Genomic DNA, 20,376 nt, shown 5'->3' on the forward strand with positions numbered 1-20,376 from the left:
TGTCGGTGATAGACCAATCATGCCTCAGGACAAAATATACTTGTTCGTTATAATTGGCGATATTATACATACTGGATATAAATTAAGTGATTTTCGTAGCACAAATGTATAAAACCACTTGAAAGGATTTATGAGAGACATAAAACTGATGACGCACGTTAAACATGCATCAATTGATAATAGTAGTGTAAAACATGACAACATAAGATAACACATAAAACTTACTTACGTGAAAACTATAATTACCAGAATGTTTGCAATATAACTTGTTACTTTACAAAATATGTTGTCTGGTGATAAGTGGTCTTGGGATTATGGCCATGTACCGTAGCAAACGAATTATATCTAGCAGAGTCATGAAGATTAAATGATTTTATAATACGATATTCGTGTTCAACGTGTTTCAGACTATTTACAGAGGATATATATACACCTTTAATGCTTTCATATAATTCAGCAACACAATTAATAATAATAAATGTATATTATGTGCAACAATGATAGTATTTGTGTCTAAATAACTTTCATACATATTCTTCAACACAGTTCTTCGTGTGATGTAAATGCAGGAACCAAGTGTGTGTATTTCGGAGCTTAAGAGGTCTTTCTGCGCCTGAGGATGCACTATGTGTAGACCCGGAGCATGCCGCAGTACTTCAACCTAGTTCACTTACTAATTAGCTAGTTTAAGTCACGAAAATTGAGACGCATTTTAAATGGTTGCACTTTTCAATGCTTTAGTTTTTACTGAAACTTTTGCGTGGTCTTGTGACTCGGGGAAAACCCGGAGGATATCCCACCTGTCCGGTACAGTCACCCCCAACCAAACTCGTATGCTTTCGTGAACAGGACTGTAACCATTTGAACTTTGTTGGTATGTATACGTCCGACGTCATACTATCTAACCGGACATGTGCAATAACGTCTAACAGTAAAGGCATCGTAAGAACCTGTTCTCATGCTGGAACATTTGAGTGATCGAGTACAACTATAGGGCAATCCGCCATACATTTTATCCGACTTACAGCGAATTCGGTTTATTAAAGCCCCGTTGATTAAATTTCTGCTATAAACCACGGCACGAAATGACGTCATTTTTTACGTCATAAATCCAGCGAAATTATCCAATTAAACTAATTTTGTTTAAAATAAAAAGGTTTACTGAATAAATAGAATAATAGATAAGTGTTGATTTTAGATCAGGTTTATCATGCTTGGCACGAAAACGATAAATCACTCGCAAAGGCTCGTGCTTTTTTTTGTAAGCCTCGCATGATAAACCTGATCTATAATCAACACTAACCTATTATTCTCTATGTAATCTTTCAATTTACAGGCTCGTTTATTGATCTGTGTATTCCGTCAATGTATTCTGCTTACTGAAACACTTAAAAATGGTATTTTCTCGAAGCTTAATTAACAATGGCAATTGTTAGGGTAATTCAGTATATATTTAGGTTCTGTGGAAAAGAAAGAATGAATATACCTTTGTTATTATTTAAGTTTGGACTATTAATATTAGAATTGACTTAAAATAAGTAAAAAAAATCATGACATTTGTTCTGGTAATGACATAATTATAATACAAATGAATGAATCATCTGAACACATTAAAACACCGGTTGCATATGTTTTTGAAAGACCCTTTCTTAGTTTCGATTGACTTACTGATTGCTAAAAGCGGTTTTCCACGCTAAGCATTTTTTGAAATTACAATGTCTGAATAAGATCATCTGGCCTAAACATAATGTTGATAAGAACATGGTTTCCCATTCAATTTTGTCAAATTTGTCATCGTGATTTTCCGGAAATCAATCAGTGACATGTATATAGCACGACGATTATTTGATACAGTAGTAGATGTTCACCTTTAGATCGAGGCTTACATTGGAAACATTAATGCAGGGAACAGAATAATATTATTACTCGGTTTTACATTGACAATTAACGATACATCGGATAAGAGGTTTTAGAAGAACATTATTGGAAAAAGGTAAGTGGGTAATCGCTAGATACTATTGATGATTTTATTATCATTTTGTGTAATTTTAATTTGTCAAATACACAAAAAAACATTTGATAAGTTCTTAACTTAATTTGCGTCGTTAGTTGTGACATGTGTGTATTATAATTAAATTTACTTTTAGCTAAACACCGAACAAAGTGCTCGAATTGAGCTTTTTTGATCGCATATAATGCGTCTAGTGTCAAAATCGGCAGCGCCCTGGGTGTCACATGTTTTACTTAAGTATGTAAATAACACAATTTCTCTTAATATGGTTATTAAATGTACTGTATTTATTTCTCTCCTTTTTGAAGAAGAGTGGGTAAACTGCTATGCACCTGTCGGTCTAATGGTCGCCCGATGTGTCCATATACCACGTAGTTTCTGCCACGGTCCGAATCCTAATAATGGGTGTTCAGAAGATGATGATTATGAGACATATATTTATGTCAATCTAATACGCCGTATAAAGCACAATAGGATAACATAACTACACGTGGACCAAAACATATACAAACATATATTTACACAACATGCATTCATAAGAGGCAAAAAGAAGTTAAAAAAAACATAATCTTTTTTAGCATTATAAATAAGTAGTAATTATAAGTATCATCGATATTAAGACAGTGACTACATTACCATAAGATATTCGCTTTGTTCTGTTTATATATTAAATCTATTGAAAGAGATATATGATCGGCCCATAGATACTGTAGACGTGGTTAATACAGTGGTAATATACGGCTTTGAAAATTTAACAGAAACAAAATATATGTTCTGCTGTCTAAGTTTTCGAGCTGAACACGTAATATGGTCGAAACGGGTAATTTCGTAATGTTTATCAAGGGTTCCCCCTCGACAAAAAGCTGCGCATAGCTCTGCATAATATCCCTATATATAATGGTGACTTATTTGGGAAATCCCTGTTTTCTTCGGACTTTATGGTTGATGTCATATTGCTTACTTAATTGGAAAGTAGTACAAGAATGTCAGAAAAGTGGTATTCTTTGACTATCACCGTACAACTTGAACTCAGGTAAATGATTTAACTTTATTGTCAGTATATACATGCCTTGTAGTTAGTCACTTACTTGTAAGTTAGAAATGTTGAAGTTTTATTTGTTAGTGTATCCATATACCGCCAGTGTTGTCGGATTGGCACACTTATTATATTGTGTTAAAGATATATGACTTTGCAAAATATATAAATGACTTCATAATGATATACTAGTAACTGAATGTCTTTCCATTCCAGCAAGCACATTTTGGACTGTTGTTAGGAGATTCTTATACGACAACATTCTTGTTATGAGCACCATACATTAAAAAATATCTTAACTTTTTCTTGTTATTATTTTCAAGAAATATTCAATTGACGGTGATAGACCAATCATGCCTCAGGACAAAATATACTTGTTCGTTATAATTGGCGATATTATACATACTGGATATAAATTAAGCGATTTGCGTAGCACAAATGTATAAAACCACTTGAAAGGATTTATGAGAGACATAAAACTGATGACGCACGTTAAACATGCATCAATTGATAATAGTAGTGTAAAACATGACAACATGAGATAACACATAAAAAAACTTACTTACGTGAAAACTATAATTACCAAAATGTTTGCAATATAACTTGTTACTTAACAAAATATGTTGTCTGGTGATAAGTGGTCTTGGGATTATGGCCATGTACCGTAGCAAACGAATTATATCTAGCAGAGTCATGAAGATTAAATGATTTTATAATACGATATTCGTGTTCAACGTGTTTCAGACTATTTACAGAGGATATATATACACCTTTAATGCTTTCATATAATTCAGCAACACAATTAATAATAATAAATGTATATTATGTGCAACAATGATAGTATTTGTGTCTAAATAACTTTCATACATATTCTTCAACACAGTTCTTCGTGTGATGTAAATGCAGGAACCAAGTGTGTGTATTTCGGAGCTTAAGAGGTCTTTCTGCGCCTGAGGATGCACTGTGTGTAGACCCGGAGCATGCCGCAGTACTTCAACCTAGTTCACTTACTAATTAGCTAGTTTAAGTCACGAAAATTGAGACGCATTTTAAATGGTTGCACTTTTCAACGCTTTAGTTTTTACTGAAACTTTTGCGTGGTCTTGTGACTCGGGGAAAACCCGGAGGATATCCCACCTGTCCGGTACAGTCACCCCCAACCAAACTCGTATGCTTTCGTGAACAGGACTGTAACCATTTGAACTTTGTTGGTATGTATACGTCCGACGTCATACTATCTAACCGGACATGTGCAATAACGTCTAACAGTAAAGGCATCGTAAGAACCTGTTCTCATGCTGGAACATTTGAGTGATCGAGTACAACTATAGGGTAATCCGCCATACATTTTATCCGACTTACAGCGAATTCGGTTTATTAAAGCCCCGTTGATTAAGTTTCTGCTATAAACCACGGCACGAAATGACGTCATTTTTTACGTCATAAATCCAGCGAAATTATCCAATTAAACTAATTTTGTTTAAAATAAAAAGGTTTACTGAATAAAAAGAATAATAGATAAGTGTTGATTTTAGATCAGGTTTATCATGCTCGGCACGAAAACGATAAATCACTCGCAAAGGCTCGTGCTTTTTTTTTGTAAGCCTCGCATGATAAACCTGATCTATAATCAACACTAACCTATTATTCTCTATGTAATCTTTCAATTTACAGGCTCGTTTATTGATCTGTGTATTCCGTCAATGTATTCTGCTTACTGAAACACTTAAAAATGGTATTTTCTCGAAGCTTAATTAACAATGGCAATTGTTAGGGTAATTCAGTATATATTTAGGTTCTGTGGAAAAGAAAGAATGAATATACCTTTGTTATTATTTAAGTTTGGACTATTAATATTAGAATTAACTTAAAATAAGAAAAAAAATCATGACATTTGTTCTGGTAATGACATAATTATAATACAAATGAATGAATCATCTGAACACATTAAAACACCGGTTGCATATGTTTTTGAAAGACCCTTTCTTAGTTTCGATTGACTTACTGATTGCTAAAAGCGGTTTTCCACGCTAAGCATTTTTTGAAATTACAATGTCTGAATAAGATCATCTGGCCTAAACATAATGTTGATAAGAACATGGTTTCCCATTCAATTTTGTCAAATTTGTCATCGTGATTTTCCGAAAATCAATCAGTGACATGTATATAGCACGACGATTATTTGATACAGTAGTAGATGTTCACCTTTAGATCGAGGCTTACATTGGAAACATTAATGCAGGGAACAGAATAATATTATTACTCGGTTTTACATTAACAATTAACGATACATCGTATAAGAGGTTTTAGAAGAACATTATTGGAAAAAGGTAAGTGGGTAATCGCTAGATACTATTGATGATTTTATTATCATTTTGTGTAATTATAATTTGTCAAATACACAAAAAAACATTTGATAAGTTCCTAACTTAATTTGCGTCGTTAGTTGTGACATGTGTGTATTATAATAAAACTTACTTTTAGCTAAACACCGAACAAAGTGCTCGAATTGAGCTTTTTTGATCGCATATAATGCGTCTAGGGTCAAAATCGGCAGCGCCCTGGGTGTCACATGTTTTACTTAAGTATGTAAATAACACAATTTCTCTTAATATGGTTATTAAATGTACTGTATTTATTACTCTCCTTTTTGAAGAAGAGTGGGTAAACTGCTATGCACCTGTCGGTCTAATGGTCGCCCAATGTGTCCATATACCACGTAGTTTCTGCCACGGTCCGAATCCTAATAATGGGTGTTCAGAAGATGATGATTATGAGACATATATTTATGTCAATCTAATACGCCGTATAAAGCACAATAGGATAACATAACTACACGTGGACCAAAACATATACAAACATATATTTACACAACATGCATTCATAAGAGGCAAAAAGAAGTTTAAAAAAAACATAATCTTTTTTAGCATTATAAATAAGTAGTAATTATAAGTATCATCGATATTAAGACAGTGACTACATTACCATAAGATATTCGCTTTGTTCTGTTTTAATATTAAATCTATTGAAAGAGATATATGATCGGCCCATAGATACTGTAGACGTGGTTAATACAGTGGTAATATACGGCTTTGAAAATTTAACAGAAACAAAATATATGTTCTGCTGTCTAAGTTTTCGAGCTGAACACGTAATATGGTCGAAACGGGTAATTTCGTAATGTTTATCAAGGGTTCCCCTCGACAAAAAGCTGCGCATAGCTCTGCATAATATCCCTATATATAATGGTGACTTATTTGGGAAATCCCTGTTTTCTTCGGACTTTATGGTTGATGTCATATTGCTTACTTAATTGGAAAGTAGTACAAGAATGTCAGAAAAGTGGTATTCTTTGACTATCACCGTACAACTTGAACTCAGGTAAATGATTTTACGTCACATTCGTTCTCTAAATAATAACAATATGTAACATGTTTGCATAAGCATTCATAATCTTAAATGTAAACGCGTTATGCCCTTATTACTTTAATTAAGTTATGGCTGTTCAAAGCGATGCACCCCGTTTTCGGGCGATTTTGTGTTGGATACCTTGTTATATATATATGAGAGTGAAATTATTTTTTCAGAAAAGTTGATTTGTCGTTATAATATGATTATTTATCATTACAAATGATGTTTTCACAAATAAATATCAAAGCCACACGCTAACCACCTGTGACATAGCCTTTAACGGAAGTAGCAAATCATCACTGAACTGTGTGAAAAAGAACCGTTAGAACATAAAGTTTGCACCAATTTTCAACAACACTACATTTGAACAGGAACTTCATGATGGCAGATGATTGGTTTTTTCAACATGATGAAAGCCGGGATCGTGGAAGACCAACTGCTAAGACCTGTTTTAGGTTTGCAGTATCTTTTTTTTTTATTCTTAAAACGTAAATGTATGTATAACCTTAATATGTAATTAAAAACTTGTTAAAACATGATTATACGGGCTAAATACATGTAAATGTGTATGATTAAAATTAAATGTATCAATTTGACAAAACTCATCTTTATAGAAACGTTGAAGTAAAACAGCAGTACTGCTTCTGTTCAGAGTAATAAAAGATAAAAAAGCATTATGTCATATCAACGCAGACAAAAAATCCATATACTGGGCTAACTTTTTCTTACGGCTGGTCGATCGGGTCGCTTGGTCTGTGAAGCTGCACATGATTACTATGTGTCGCGAACTGGTATATCAGTTTGCTGCACATAAACAGGAAACTTAATAGATGTTGTTTATACTATAATGCACTGCAAGACGTAAAATTGTACTGCGTGTCAGGAAGTTGTCTGTGTATCAAAATGAAACTTGACAGTAGTGTTGGTAATATAATGTAGAAGTGCAATACCTTTGTTTTTGTCACACTATTTGTTACAGAGGTATGTGCCTTTGAATTAAGGAAATTGATTTAATAAATCAACATGAAGCTTTATTTCTGTGTGTATAATCAGCGATATACACAATTTTGAGAATACTTTTACTAAAACTTACGTGTTGCATCTGCATGAAATATGCCATCTTCAATGGGTGTTCTTGTTTATTGTATAGATGCTTATGTAAAATTTGACGAATATATCCAATTTGAAATTGACACGCCTCGCAGTTTCAAATTAATGTCAAGTATCTACACTTTGTCCGTAGAATACGTTTCTTCAGCGTGGATGGATTTTAAAATTTATTGGCAGTTGCAAACTTCAGAGTAAGAGTATCTTACGTTAGAACCAGGTCATGCACTGAGTTGAAATTTAGTAATAATGCAAAGGTCAAATATTAGGCTGCAAAGGTCAAATATATGTCATTACTAGTTTTAAATTGTCCAATCTTTTCCTAAAGGATCTTATTGATTGGCGTATCTTTGTAACCATAATACCTTTATTTATTTTTTTAATATAACTAGTAAACCATAACTTGTAAACACTTGCGTGCATAATCGATAAAGAGGAAATAACGTCCGGTTCATACTCCATCACCGTACAGTGGTTTTCATGGTAATTATCTTACGACAACAAACAATTTTACTTAAATTTTACTTTGAATACTGTTCTTTAACATGTGTGCACCTCGAAATTAAGCATAGCTAGATCCATAATTATATAATATAACTTCAATGGCACACGCAATTGTTGTATTTTGTTATTATGTACAGATGTGGTAAAGAGGGACATATTGCAAGACACTGTCCAACCTGCAAAGACACAAGGAGGTGTTACAACTGCAGCGAAGAAGGTCATATATCGCGGGATTGTACCAACAAGCGTCGTACAAAGCAAGACTGTTACAGGTACGTGTATGCGGCCTACAAAACAAATATGTATTGTGTAATTGAGGGCATTATATCGTGATATTTTACGAACACTAAGCAGATAAAAGAAGACCATTTTAAGAAAATGATTGTGATAAATCGCGGTATTTTACTACCAGGCGATGTACAGTAATATTATAATTGGTATTCGTGAAAACAAATAGAGGTGATAATACATCATAGCTTTGTAGCTAAATATGGAAATCCGGTCTATCTGAATCCATACTAAAATTTTCGGAAGTGTTCCTGAAATAACGACAAAAAATATATTTGAATCTACGAAATACGAATACATACCATGTTGTATCTAAGAAGTGAAAGCTGAATTGGTGTGTTCTTTTTGCGATATTTCATATGTCAATAAACTTAATTTTTAATTCTAATTTTGATTCAAAGGGTCCTTTTGTTCAACCTTAGTGTGAAACTAAACGGCTGCAACAAAATAAACTCTTACTTGAAAAGTCTTGTCCTTTAATTTCATTTGCAAACATAATTACATTGCACGCAAAATAAAAGTGTTACTCGTTATTAATTATAATGCATTTATTGGACTGGAACTATTTTTTATTGAAACTAATTTGAATGAGGTGTATAAGCAAATACTGATTTAGAATATGAACCATCACCCAATAAACGAGTAAGCTTGTTCTAAACCGGTGATTTTCTTGTAAATTATAGTGATTTAATAAATCAGTAATTTTAGATTAGAATGATTTTATTTCTAACATTTTTAGTATAAACAATTATTAATGATTAACATGTAGCATTACGAAATCATTTAACTATTTAAGCTAATGTAATCGGTTGCTATAGGCGGCCATATTCAATTATCGCCTTTAAATTGTATATTAACTGTTTGTGAACATGTATGCATATTATTGGTTGAGTCGGTCGTCTAGCAAAGGACTTTACGACCACGAAGAAACAAATGTCTGATTTAAATGTCACGAACATGGACACATTTCTAAAGATTGCATTGATAGTGCAGACATAGAAATACTTTGCAATAAGTTCGGTACAACATGAAGTGGATAGCAAATGCATGATTTTGAAATTTGTTTTTTTAGAAAGTTAACTGGGTTTTATATACAAGGATTAGATAGGTACAAAAGTGTATTTTCTCAAAACCACAAAACTCTAAAGTTCCCAACATGAGACCTCGAAATTCTGCTCTGTAATTGTAGCAGGAAGAACGACTCACCTGGGATAGAATGTTATAGCTGCTACGAACGGGGCCACATCAGCAGAAATTGTCCACAGAAGCGAAAATGTGACAAAAAGGAGGACAGAGAAAGCTCTAGAAAGTTAGTATTTTGATATTAAGTCTCCTCTTTATTACGTTATTTTAGTTTAGGTTTTGTAACATTATGCAAATGACCTCTTATTTTGTATGAACGCCTAAGAACAACATGAACAACCTTACTCGACTGCTGCAATCATTCGAAGAAGGTTACTAACTACGTTGAAAATTAGAAACAAAGTTCAAATGTTAAATATAAGAAATAATGGTTTTGACACTGTCACATCTTTGTCTAAAATATCGTTTAGATGTGCACATCTATGTTACAATGAACCGTGTTTTATATTTGCTACAAAGGCAAATAAACCATTCCTTTTTAACAACTGTATGCATAATCGAGAACATTTTCATGGTAATTACTTTATGATAGCATACCATTGTGCTAAATGCACACTATTTTAGTACTGTTCTTTGTCATTTGTGCGCGTATTGAGATTAAGAATTACTACTTATAATATACTAATATAACTAAATGGCCCGCACAATGCAATATAAATGTAATATGACGATGTTATGTCCCAGGAAGACCGACTCATCTGGGATAGAATGTTATAACTGCTACGAACTAGGCCACATCAGCAGAAATTGTCCACAGAAGCGAAACTGTGACAAAAAGGAGGACAGAGAAAGCTCTAGAAAGTTGGTATTTTGGTATAGTCAACTCTCCATTATGTTATCTTAGTTTAGATTCTGTTACATTTATCAAATGGACTCTTATTTTGTATGAACGCATAAGAACCACATGAGAAAATTACCTCGACATCTGCAATCATTCGAAGCAGGTTACTAGGTTGAAGGTTAATAACAATGCAAGTTCAACTGTTAAATATAAGAAATAATGGTTTTGACACTTATCTCATGATAGCATACCTTTGAGCTTAATGTACACTATTTAAGTACCGTTCTTTGCCTTTTGTGCATATATTGAGATTAACAATTACTATTTATAATTAATGAATAGAACTAAATGACCCGCACAATAGAATATACATGTAATGTTTTTATATTGTGTCACAGGAAGACCGCTTCGCCTGAGGTAGAATGTTATAATTGCTACGAACGGAGCCACGTCAGCAGAAATCGTCCGCAGACGCAAACATGTGACAAAAAGGAGGACATTGAAAGCTCTATAAAGTTGGTATTTTGATATAGAGTCTACTCTTTATTATGTTATAAAAGTTTAGGTTGTGTGACATTAAGCAAATGTACTCTATTTTGTATTAACATTAACACATAAGAACCAAATCAACAAATTAACTCTACTGCTGCAATAATTCGGTCTGACAGTTCGTGTGACAATCGTTTTCAGTTAACACGATCGCACTTTCTTAGCAACTCCCTACCACCGGTGTCAATAAGCGCTTCTAATGTACCGGTTTTACGGTTAATCTTGACAAGAAAGTAATTTAGAGATCAAATGACTACGTTGTAGCTTTTTCATCTTGTCAACCGCTGCCGTTAATAACACAGGGTTGTTGTTGTTGTTTTTCAGGAGAAATGCAGAGGAACTAAAGGAAAGGGGCAATAAATATTATCAAGAAAAAAATTATGGAGAGGCAATTAAATGTTACGCAGCCGCAATAAGTATGCTAAATATGGTTTTTGCTTTTTCATATTTCGAAAATGCTTAGCTTCTACCTAAAGTTCTATTGCGTCATTGCATTTGGGGTTTTACTCTCATGAACTTATTGTTCATTCACTGTTTAAGATGTTATGAATTTCAACTAAGATGTCTCAAACCGAAACATATTAAATATCGTGTTAAATATTGCTTCAGAATTGTCTCCGAATTGTTCCAAATATTACGGAAATCGGTCTGCCTGCTACATGAAAATGAACAACTACACCGAGGCGCTGGGAGATGCAAAGGAATCAGTCCGAATAGATCCGAAGTTTATCAAAGTAAAACATTTGTTTTAACAGGAATTGCGTTGATGCATAGTTCAGATTATAACACGAAAGATTGTGTTTGATAGTAAATGCTTATATTCGATTGTGACCAACACCATTCGTTCAGTACGATTGACAATACATTTTATACATGTTTTAACGTGTAGCAATATTACGAACCATTCAAATTTTCAAGTTTGTGTAATCTAGAAATTTCAGTGATTTCTTTAGACATAACATATGTTTATGTAGGAGTATGATCTTTTTGGCTCCGATTACATCAATAAGATATGAGCGTTAACACTCAGATGTACATTTATTGCTGTTAAACAGGATATATACATGTTCTTATTATATTTATATTTTTACCGATATTATGCATATGTTTACTCATTCTAAGATTATAATAATTCGAATACTTGTTAAATAAGCTTATAATATTTACTAAAGAAACAGTTGTTAAAAATAAGTGTATGGTAATTAAATCGAAATCGACACTTACAGTACTTATATATGTTTTATTACTAAGTAATTAAATATCTCCCCAAGCCAATATTTGCGTGACACTGACCTGTTTGCATGAATATATTAGAATATGTTTAAGATCAAAATACTAGTTCATGGAATCGAGGTAAATCGTTTGAAAAAATGTTATATTATGACATTAAATCAAACTTAACCGAAAACAAATGAAGGAAACGATTCATGTTAATGTTGACAAACTATTAAGCTAAAATGTCAGCTGCCACAAATCTCATTTGTGCACATTTCATTTCATTCAGTTATATTGATACCAGTTATGTTTTATACCAATTATATTCTTATTTATACTTCTATCCTTAACAGGGATATTTACGAATAGCCAAGTGCCACATGCAGTTAGGAGACCCCACTGCAGCCATAATCGCGTACAGGAAAGTATTACAACTAGAACCGTATAACGACGAGGCTGAAGATGGGGTAATTTCTCTTTTTATGTGATACTTAATTGAAAAAAAGTATGTTTCATAGCATACTGCCTAAAATCATAATTTTGTTGGATATGTATTTATAAGCTCTAAAAGCATTTGGGAACATTTTAAAATTGATCTAATGTTAAAATGAGACGTGCTTTTCTGTTGTTTTATTGCTTTCTCTAACATTTTGACATCGGGTTTTGCGTAATAATGTGAACAAATACGTGAGCATACTATACAATTAATGATAAAGTTTATTTGCAAAAAAAATCTAAGAGGGTTGCATTTAGACTACATATTAAATTTGTCTTTAAAATGATTGTTTTATTATTTAGCTTCAGATGGCGACACGACAAAATGTAAGTAAGATTTAAATTACTGTTCTTTTTAAATTATTTTCGAGATAACATAATTTGTATACGAACATTCTGTATTTCTATGAAATAACTTTCGTCTTAAAAATATTCTTAATTGAAACATTTATACCATGAAGTTTTACAGTTATATTTTAAAATGCTTTGTTAACAAGATAATGTACTATTAGTATTTCTGTGCTTTTATTTTGTGTATCACTGCTTGTAAAAATTAATTCTTCATTGATTTTTAAAAGAATAGTTTTCTGTACTTAAGACTTCTGTTTAAGAGATGTTGAGTAAAATGAACAAATCGAGTATCTGTGCAAAACGTGACAAGAATCATTTGATACAAGGATGAAGACTTTAGTATTTTATCACTCTCTTTTGTATCATGCAAAAAATCCTCGGTGGTATATGGTGTTGCAAACTGTGCATTTTTATTGAAAAATACATGCACATGCTTACTTTTTTAGCAAGAATCATAATAAATGTTGATTTATTTGGGTTTAGTACTTGACATAAAAAAACAAAGTACATTATGTGTAATATTTGTGATATAACGTACTGGTTTTGTATTCTAACTTGTACTTTTATTTATCAACATTTATCTTAATGGTATGAACATAATACATATTTTTATTATTAAAGGTAACCAACACCGTGTTAGCCATGAAAGAAGAAGGAAATCGATCATTCCAAGCTAGAAATTATAAGAAGGCATACACCATTTACACGGAGGCGCTCACAATTGACGTAGACGACAAGATTATCAAATCGCAGCTGTTCATGAACAGAGGCACTGCTTGCAAGATGGTATATAATTTTGGGGGCTTAATGTATGCTTTTTCCATGCATTCTATAACTCTGTCTCTCTTTCCGTCTGTCAGTCTGTCTGTCTGTCTGTCTGTCTGTCTGTCTGCCTGTCTGTCTGTCTGTCTGTCTGTCTGTCTGTCTGTCTGTCTGTCTGTCTGTCTGTCTGTCTGTCTGTCTGTCTGTCTGTCTGTCTGTCTGTCTGTCTGTCTGTCTGTCTGTCTGTCTGTCTGTCTGTCTGTCTGTCTGTCTGTCTGTCTGTCTGTCTGTCTGTCTGCCTGCCTGCCTGTCTGTCTGTCTGTCTGTCTGTCTGTCTGTCTGTCTGTCTGTCTGTCTGTATGTCTGCCTGCCTGCCTGCCTGCCTGCCTGCTTGCCTGCCTGCCTGCCTGCCTGCCTGCCTGCCTGTCTGCCTGCCTGTCTGTCGGTCTGTCTGTCTGTCGGTCTGTCGGTCTGTCTGCCGGTCTATCTCTCTCACTCTCTCTCTGTCTCTCTCTTACACTCACTTTCTTTCTGTCTATCTCTCTCTCACACAAACACTTTCTCCGTCACTCTTAAGTTGCAGTTAAAATATAGGTAGAAACAACTTCAAACAAAAAGAAATACTTTTTGCTGGTCATCAAACTTAGCTCAGATCAAGCTCACGAACATTTTCTTGAAGTCAGTGATGACATATCAAAAGGTTCGGATGGTAGTTCAGTAAGCGTCAAAACTACCTAATTCAATGAACGATTTGTCTGATTTACTTGTGAAATGTTTGAAAGAATATTTTATACCGATTGAAAAAAATCAAACCAATATACCCTTACATCGTGTGACATAATAAATAAAATGTTATAAACCTTTTCAGAAAATAATCGTGTTTTTACCTTGCCAACGTCATGGATACTCAACACGCAAAGCAAATTACTACATAAGCTATATGCAAGCTTTTCTGTAAGATATTCAATTAATACTATTTTACCCTATAACTATTTACCACGACACTTAAACGGTCTTGTTAAAAGAGGCTTCTGCTTTCAGATTGGGAAGGAAAACGAAGCCATAGCCGATTTTACAAAGGCTATTAAGCTAGACGATTCGTATTTGAAAGCTTACTTTCGCCGAGCAAATTGGTACACTTGTTAAACAAGTTTTGTTTTAAATTAAAAACTGTTAAATATTTTTAAAATACCCCATATCAACATGTTTATTGCTTGTCATACAATTATTGAAAATTTTGCATGAGCATTAAATGTGTAACTGTTTGAATAAAGTCTGAATTTCTGTTAAAGAAATTCAGAAGTCCTATTTGAACAGTATTTGAAGGGTAACCACATTATTAAATGCTTACACTAACTGATGTGATATTTCTGTTCTCAATAAGTCATTTTTAATAATTATTCGTGTGTTTGCAGTTACATGGAGATGAAAAAATACCAAGAAGCAGTTAATGATTATGAAAAGGTCTGCCAAATGGACTGCACGTCAGGTACGTATTGTAAGCTTTATCAATCTAGACTAAGTGCTTAATCAAGTGTAGTATACCAGTATACTACATCAACTTCGTTCAAATGTTATTTAAGTACAATCATGATTGCAAGTTAATCTGGTTCGAATTCGAACAGAAACATGGCATTAACAAAATAAGTGTGTGTGCGTGTGTGTGTTTTTCACGTATGTTTAACCACAGAAAACAAACGCTTGCTCGAAGAAGCACAATCAGCGTTGAAGAAAAGCAGAAATAAAGACAGTGGTAAAGAGAGCAGTAAAGACAATAGTAAAGACTATTACAAGATTTTGAACGTGTCCAGATGCGCGACCGATGATGAAATCAAGAAGGCATACAAAAAGAAGGCATTATCTCACCATCCAGGTATACTTAGCCAATAAGTAAGTTATTTGTAGTTTGTAATATTAAAACTTAACATGTCTGTATGATGTTAGAGACCTAATGGGATCATTTTGAGACCATGTCTTATCAACAAGGCTTTCAATGCATTGAATGAAAATTGAAGATCTTATTGTCAAAAAGGAAATAAAATAAAGATGAGCGTATATTTTGGTCCTCATTAATACTTCGATATTTGTAATATCATTAATTTTCCCATTGACGACGATGGATTCAGTTGACATAGTTTGTTCCAGACGTGTAATGCTCTTCCTAATATAAAAAACAATAACACTGGACCACTTAATTAATAATAAGTGTGTATAATACGTCTCCCGAGGTATTTCATTGTATATTTCATCATACTTGCGTACATGTAAAGCGCTTCGAAAACATAAAATCACTTGGTCAGTTTCTGACCACTTATACATGTACTTATATTTTATAAGAAATAGATGCCGACCATAATAATGCACACCCACATAAGGTTAATTTTTACAGTAATCAATTGGACAAAATAATGTTATGACTGAGTAAATATAGGTTTATTAGACTTCCCTCTTATTCAAATACTATGATCTTACGTTTAAAGCATGATTGATTTATACAAACAAGTACATAGGACGTAAACAGTCCTTTAAAGAGAAACTCGGGCACCCATTGTGATGGCCATGTAATTTAAATTACCTCTGGTAACCGATTATCAAGATGTTAAAAACATGAGTAACATAATTTCTGAACTTATGCGAAGTATTCAACAACAAACGATTCTCCTTCTAAGATTGATTTAATACCCGTTAAATCCTAGTCAACTAGTTTTCGGCATGTTCACCACGCAAAGCCGACAGTTCCATACAAAATGCAATAGCATTCACTATTCACTTTTCTTGAGTGACCTATTTATCGTGACGTGACACCGAAAAGGAGAGTTCTCGATTGCAAAAGGTATTATAACAATTTAACTTAAACATTTTGTTCACTGAATATATTTTATATAAACTTAAACAGTTATTACAAAATATAACTTCTATTTACAATATAAACAGTTTCTGTTCCATTTATCATTCTTTTTTTAGTAGCATGGGCACATACAAGTTTTCAATAATTTTTTTAAACACGTTCGCCATTTGTTCAACTTAATGTCGGAATATGTTATTATTAAAAGATTTGAAATAAACGTCCAATCGGGACGGGGATATTCCCACTAAACATGCGTATATCGCCTGAAGCGATGATTGATTATACGATGATTTCATGCAACGTTTTCTGGAAATAAATCAAATAAATGAAAGTGTTGTGTTAACACAAGTGCATTGTCTTCTTCACTTAGCAATTTGTGTGGAAATTAAATGAAGAGGACCAATTAAATTGGGGAAAATGGATAAATTTTGATAATTTTAGTTGAAGTAAGATTTTGGAATGCAATTACCGGTATACCTGTTGGTTTTTCCTATATTTGTATTTGTGCTAAAATAAAATACTCGGGGCCATGTGACGTCATCATACGAATCTATAAGGTAAACAAAATCGTCAAATGTAGGTCCCTTTCGATAATAATTCACAGTACAATAACTTAAATTTCATTTAGAATCTTTTTGGGCCATCTCGTAGGTGAAGAGATTGGATCCATACGATTGCCACAATATAAATCACTGTACAGAGGGTGTCCATAAACACAGTGTGTCCGAAAACGTTTACTCATGCACAGTATGGCATTTTCTTATGGTTTCAGATCGCCATTCGCATGTAACAGTCGATGTGAGAAAAAATGAAGAAATTAAGTTCAAAGAGGTGGGAGAGGCATTTGCAGTGCTTTCTTGTCCCACGAAGCGCATGCAGTACAACCTTCAATATGACCTTGAACACTCAAGGGACTTCAGGGAAAATAATGCTCGTGGTAACAAAAGAAATAAACACATTGTGTTTTGGTATTAGGTTATTGATTTAAAACAAATGATCGGATAACTACATAATACCTTTTTCGCTATCCGCAGAATTCGATTAATCAACTTTCAGACGACTATGCACTGCTTAAAATAAACCATTTTATAAATAACCTAATTAAAAAGGGGGTGATTGTTTTTTGTTTTGTAAAACAAATATGTTATCAGATTTATAAAATAAAACAGAAGATCGCTTCAGTGGAATGAAACAGTTGTTTATGATTGTTTCTTTACAATTTCCGGTAGTAGAGAGAAATATTTAGATCATTCAAATCTATTTTCTTTGCAGATCGATACGATCCGGTTTTTGACTTTGTATTCGGCGGCAGAAGACAGAGTCAGCATTTTCCGTTTGGTGGAGGTGGTAGCACATATACCGGAGGATTCCCGACTTGGGAAACACAAGTTTAAAATGTATTATGAAAAAAGTGAACACAAAATATAACTTGCCCACAAATTCGAACGATCACATCTAATGTAAAAGAATTACGTCCAGTCAATAATATTTGTTTATGTTTTCTGCGTTTAACAAGTTTAAATTTTGAAAAAAGGACTTGTGCACAGAAGGCACCGATATTTCCGCTTTCTATCTACATATTGTGTGTTATCCTTGATACTATACTTTCTGAGAACATTCAACGACACTACGCGCTTTGTGTTCAAATGTGAGTTTTTTGTTTATAAAACGTCGATCCATGTGACTGATTACATAAATATAATAAAATCGCTTTAAAATGACAATATTAAGATAATTAAACAGTATAAAATTTAATTGTCTTAATGTCTTAAGGTAATCCCTCTTAAGTCGATGTATGTAACATTTGCGAAATACCACACCCATACAATAATGATCCATGTCTTATATTGAGCATTTCATTCAGTATAATTTATGAGCCATATAATTTACGTGTGGAAAATACGACAGTCAACTGTAACGGGACCAGAAAGGATTACAATTGCTATAACATTGTTTATAATAACAGAACAATTCTGAATACCAATAGGTACAAGAACATTGGTTTTGGTAATTTTATGTTGATGATTTTCGCCAAAAGCGTGACGTGCTAAATTTATTACATTTATATTATATTACAAAATATTACACGCCATTATAACACTCCCGCGACATCATCAATGATGTAAAAACATTATTTGAAACTGGAATAAACAATGTAGTGCAACTGTTTCATTGGCCAATCATTGATGTCATAAAAGATGTCAGGTGATACGGTCCTATCTCCAGCTGCATAATCTGCTCTGCAATGACCAGTCATTTTGAATGTAACTTAAGTCATTATAACTGCACCCTATTGTCAATTTAAAGGTTTCAAAATGTAGCTGTACCAGAGCATTGACACTGCTTTATATACGAGTATTAATCTTGAACAACAAGTTGGTGTATTACTAAATAAATTTGGTATTCTACTTAAGGATATAACATGCACAATATATTACCATTTTATATCCATACACAGAAGACATCTAACCACTTATTTGATGGTACACCAAAATGAGCAGCATCTAATTATACTTCTTTAACAGGGTAGCTTTGCTTGAAGCTTAATTATCATAGATACACTATAAGTGTGTAAATGCCTAGTGGGAAAACAAAGTTTTACCCTTCATGGATGGAGAAGATGGACAACAGAGGAAAAACACTTGGATCGTGGTGCAAGAGAGATACCGGCAATGAGTTTGCAGGATATTGTACTGTCTGCATGAAGTCCATCTCTTGTAGTAATTCTGGTGCTAATCAACTGATAAGTCATGCAGATGGACAAAAACACAAGGAAACAATCATGAAATACATGCATGATAACTCACAAAAGTGTTTGTTGGAAGTGCTCCAAAGCCAAGCAGCTCTCAGGGTGGTGTGGATAAATTATCTGTATGCAAGTACATCCATCACACAAGGAACAGGAACAAAAGGCTGAAATCCTATGGGCCCTTAAGGTAGCTTCAAGTGGGTATCCATACAGAACATGTGATGGCACTCCTGCTCTGTTTAAAGCTATGTTTTATGGACCTGTGTCTAAAGATTGTGTATTCCTACTTTTGAGGTAAAAGTTCCTACTTTTTTTCTTTTTTTTTTCCTACTTTTTTGCAAAAGTAGTTGTTTTTTTCTACTTTTTGAAAAAAGGTCATTTGACAGCCTGATATATATATTGTAGATTATCTGTACGGTGATGTAAATGAACAGTCCATTTGCCATCGAAATCATACAACTGATTAAAATTATCTTTTTCGATGCTGATGTTGTCATACTCTTAATTGCTGTAAATTAATACATACCGGGTTACTTATTGCTGTAAGTAATACATATCTTCTGCGATTGTTTTGAAATCGAGTTTTGGTTTAAATACTGACGAGCATTTTTATATTTGGTGACTTTCGAAGTTGATATGATTGTAATATACATGTTTACTTTAACCCGATAAAACTAAATAGCAAAAATACAAATTTGTATATAATTGTATAAAGTTAATTTTACATCACTATTTTCGTGCCGACGTTTATGCACATGGTGTTGAAGGGAACCCGATTATGTAATTCGCTACCAAATTGCAAAGCAGATATCTATAGGCTTATCGGTTTGAGTAACAAGCACATTCGCGTGTTTTTGTACATATTGAATCTCTTTGGTAATGCTTCTGTCCGATAAGCATTTGCATCAAGACGAAAGTAGCTATAGCGGGTACTTTTATTTCATTACAATTTCACTTGTATGTACGTCCATGTTTCAAATATCTTAAGTTATACATTACCAGGGAGGTGCTGATGCGTTTATTTTGTAATAGCTGTGTTAGAATACTTGCTTAATTATTGTTTGATTGCAAATCAAATTGTTATAAATATTATCTGCGTGCGTTTTTTAATAAAAATAAATGATTA

General features: G+C 33.3%; 1 protein-coding gene across 5 annotated transcripts; it reads left to right on the top strand.

The window, feature by feature from the left end:
* Positions 1 to 1,849: 1,849 nt before the first annotated feature.
* LOC127842454 (dnaJ homolog subfamily C member 7-like) lies at positions 1,850 to 20,376 on the top strand. 5 transcript variants are annotated; one of them, XM_052371973.1, is made up of 16 exons: positions 1,850 to 1,993; positions 6,830 to 6,913; positions 8,207 to 8,341; positions 9,547 to 9,666; positions 10,185 to 10,301; positions 10,680 to 10,796; positions 11,155 to 11,246; positions 11,440 to 11,564; positions 12,399 to 12,512; positions 12,844 to 12,867; positions 13,513 to 13,677; positions 14,695 to 14,786; positions 15,069 to 15,142; positions 15,344 to 15,526; positions 17,274 to 17,438; positions 17,774 to 20,376. In XM_052371973.1, exons 2-16 carry the CDS (start codon positions 6,837 to 6,839, stop codon positions 17,893 to 17,895), a joined length of 1,722 nt encoding a protein of 573 aa, XP_052227933.1. In that variant the 5' UTR covers positions 1,850 to 1,993; positions 6,830 to 6,836; the 3' UTR covers positions 17,896 to 20,376. The 5 variants fall into 5 exon arrangements, 4 of the variants coding, with proteins under 4 accessions (XP_052227933.1, XP_052227934.1, XP_052227932.1 ...); XM_052371974.1 differs by lacking the exon at positions 1,850 to 1,993 and adding an exon at positions 4,951 to 5,377; XR_008031652.1 differs by lacking the exons at positions 1,850 to 1,993; positions 17,774 to 20,376 and adding an exon at positions 16,323 to 16,486 and having other exon boundaries at positions 5,456 to 6,913; positions 17,274 to 17,422.

Source organism: Dreissena polymorpha, chromosome 8 (assembly GCF_020536995.1).
Source record: "Dreissena polymorpha isolate Duluth1 chromosome 8, UMN_Dpol_1.0, whole genome shotgun sequence".
Classification (NCBI taxonomy): domain Eukaryota; kingdom Metazoa; phylum Mollusca; class Bivalvia; order Myida; family Dreissenidae; genus Dreissena; species Dreissena polymorpha.

Bases quoted from the DNA above. Each gene is read 5' to 3' on its own strand.
- LOC127842454 (XM_052371973.1), top strand. From the start codon at position 6,837: ATGATGGCAGATGATTGGTTTTTTCAACATGATGAAAGCCGGGATCGT. The intron at 12,513-12,843 runs GTAATTTCTCTT...TTTATTATTTAG, and splicing joins ACGACGAGGCTGAAGATGGG to CTTCAGATGGCGACACGACA. The intron at 12,868-13,512 runs GTAAGTAAGATT...TTATTATTAAAG, and splicing joins AGATGGCGACACGACAAAAT to GTAACCAACACCGTGTTAGC.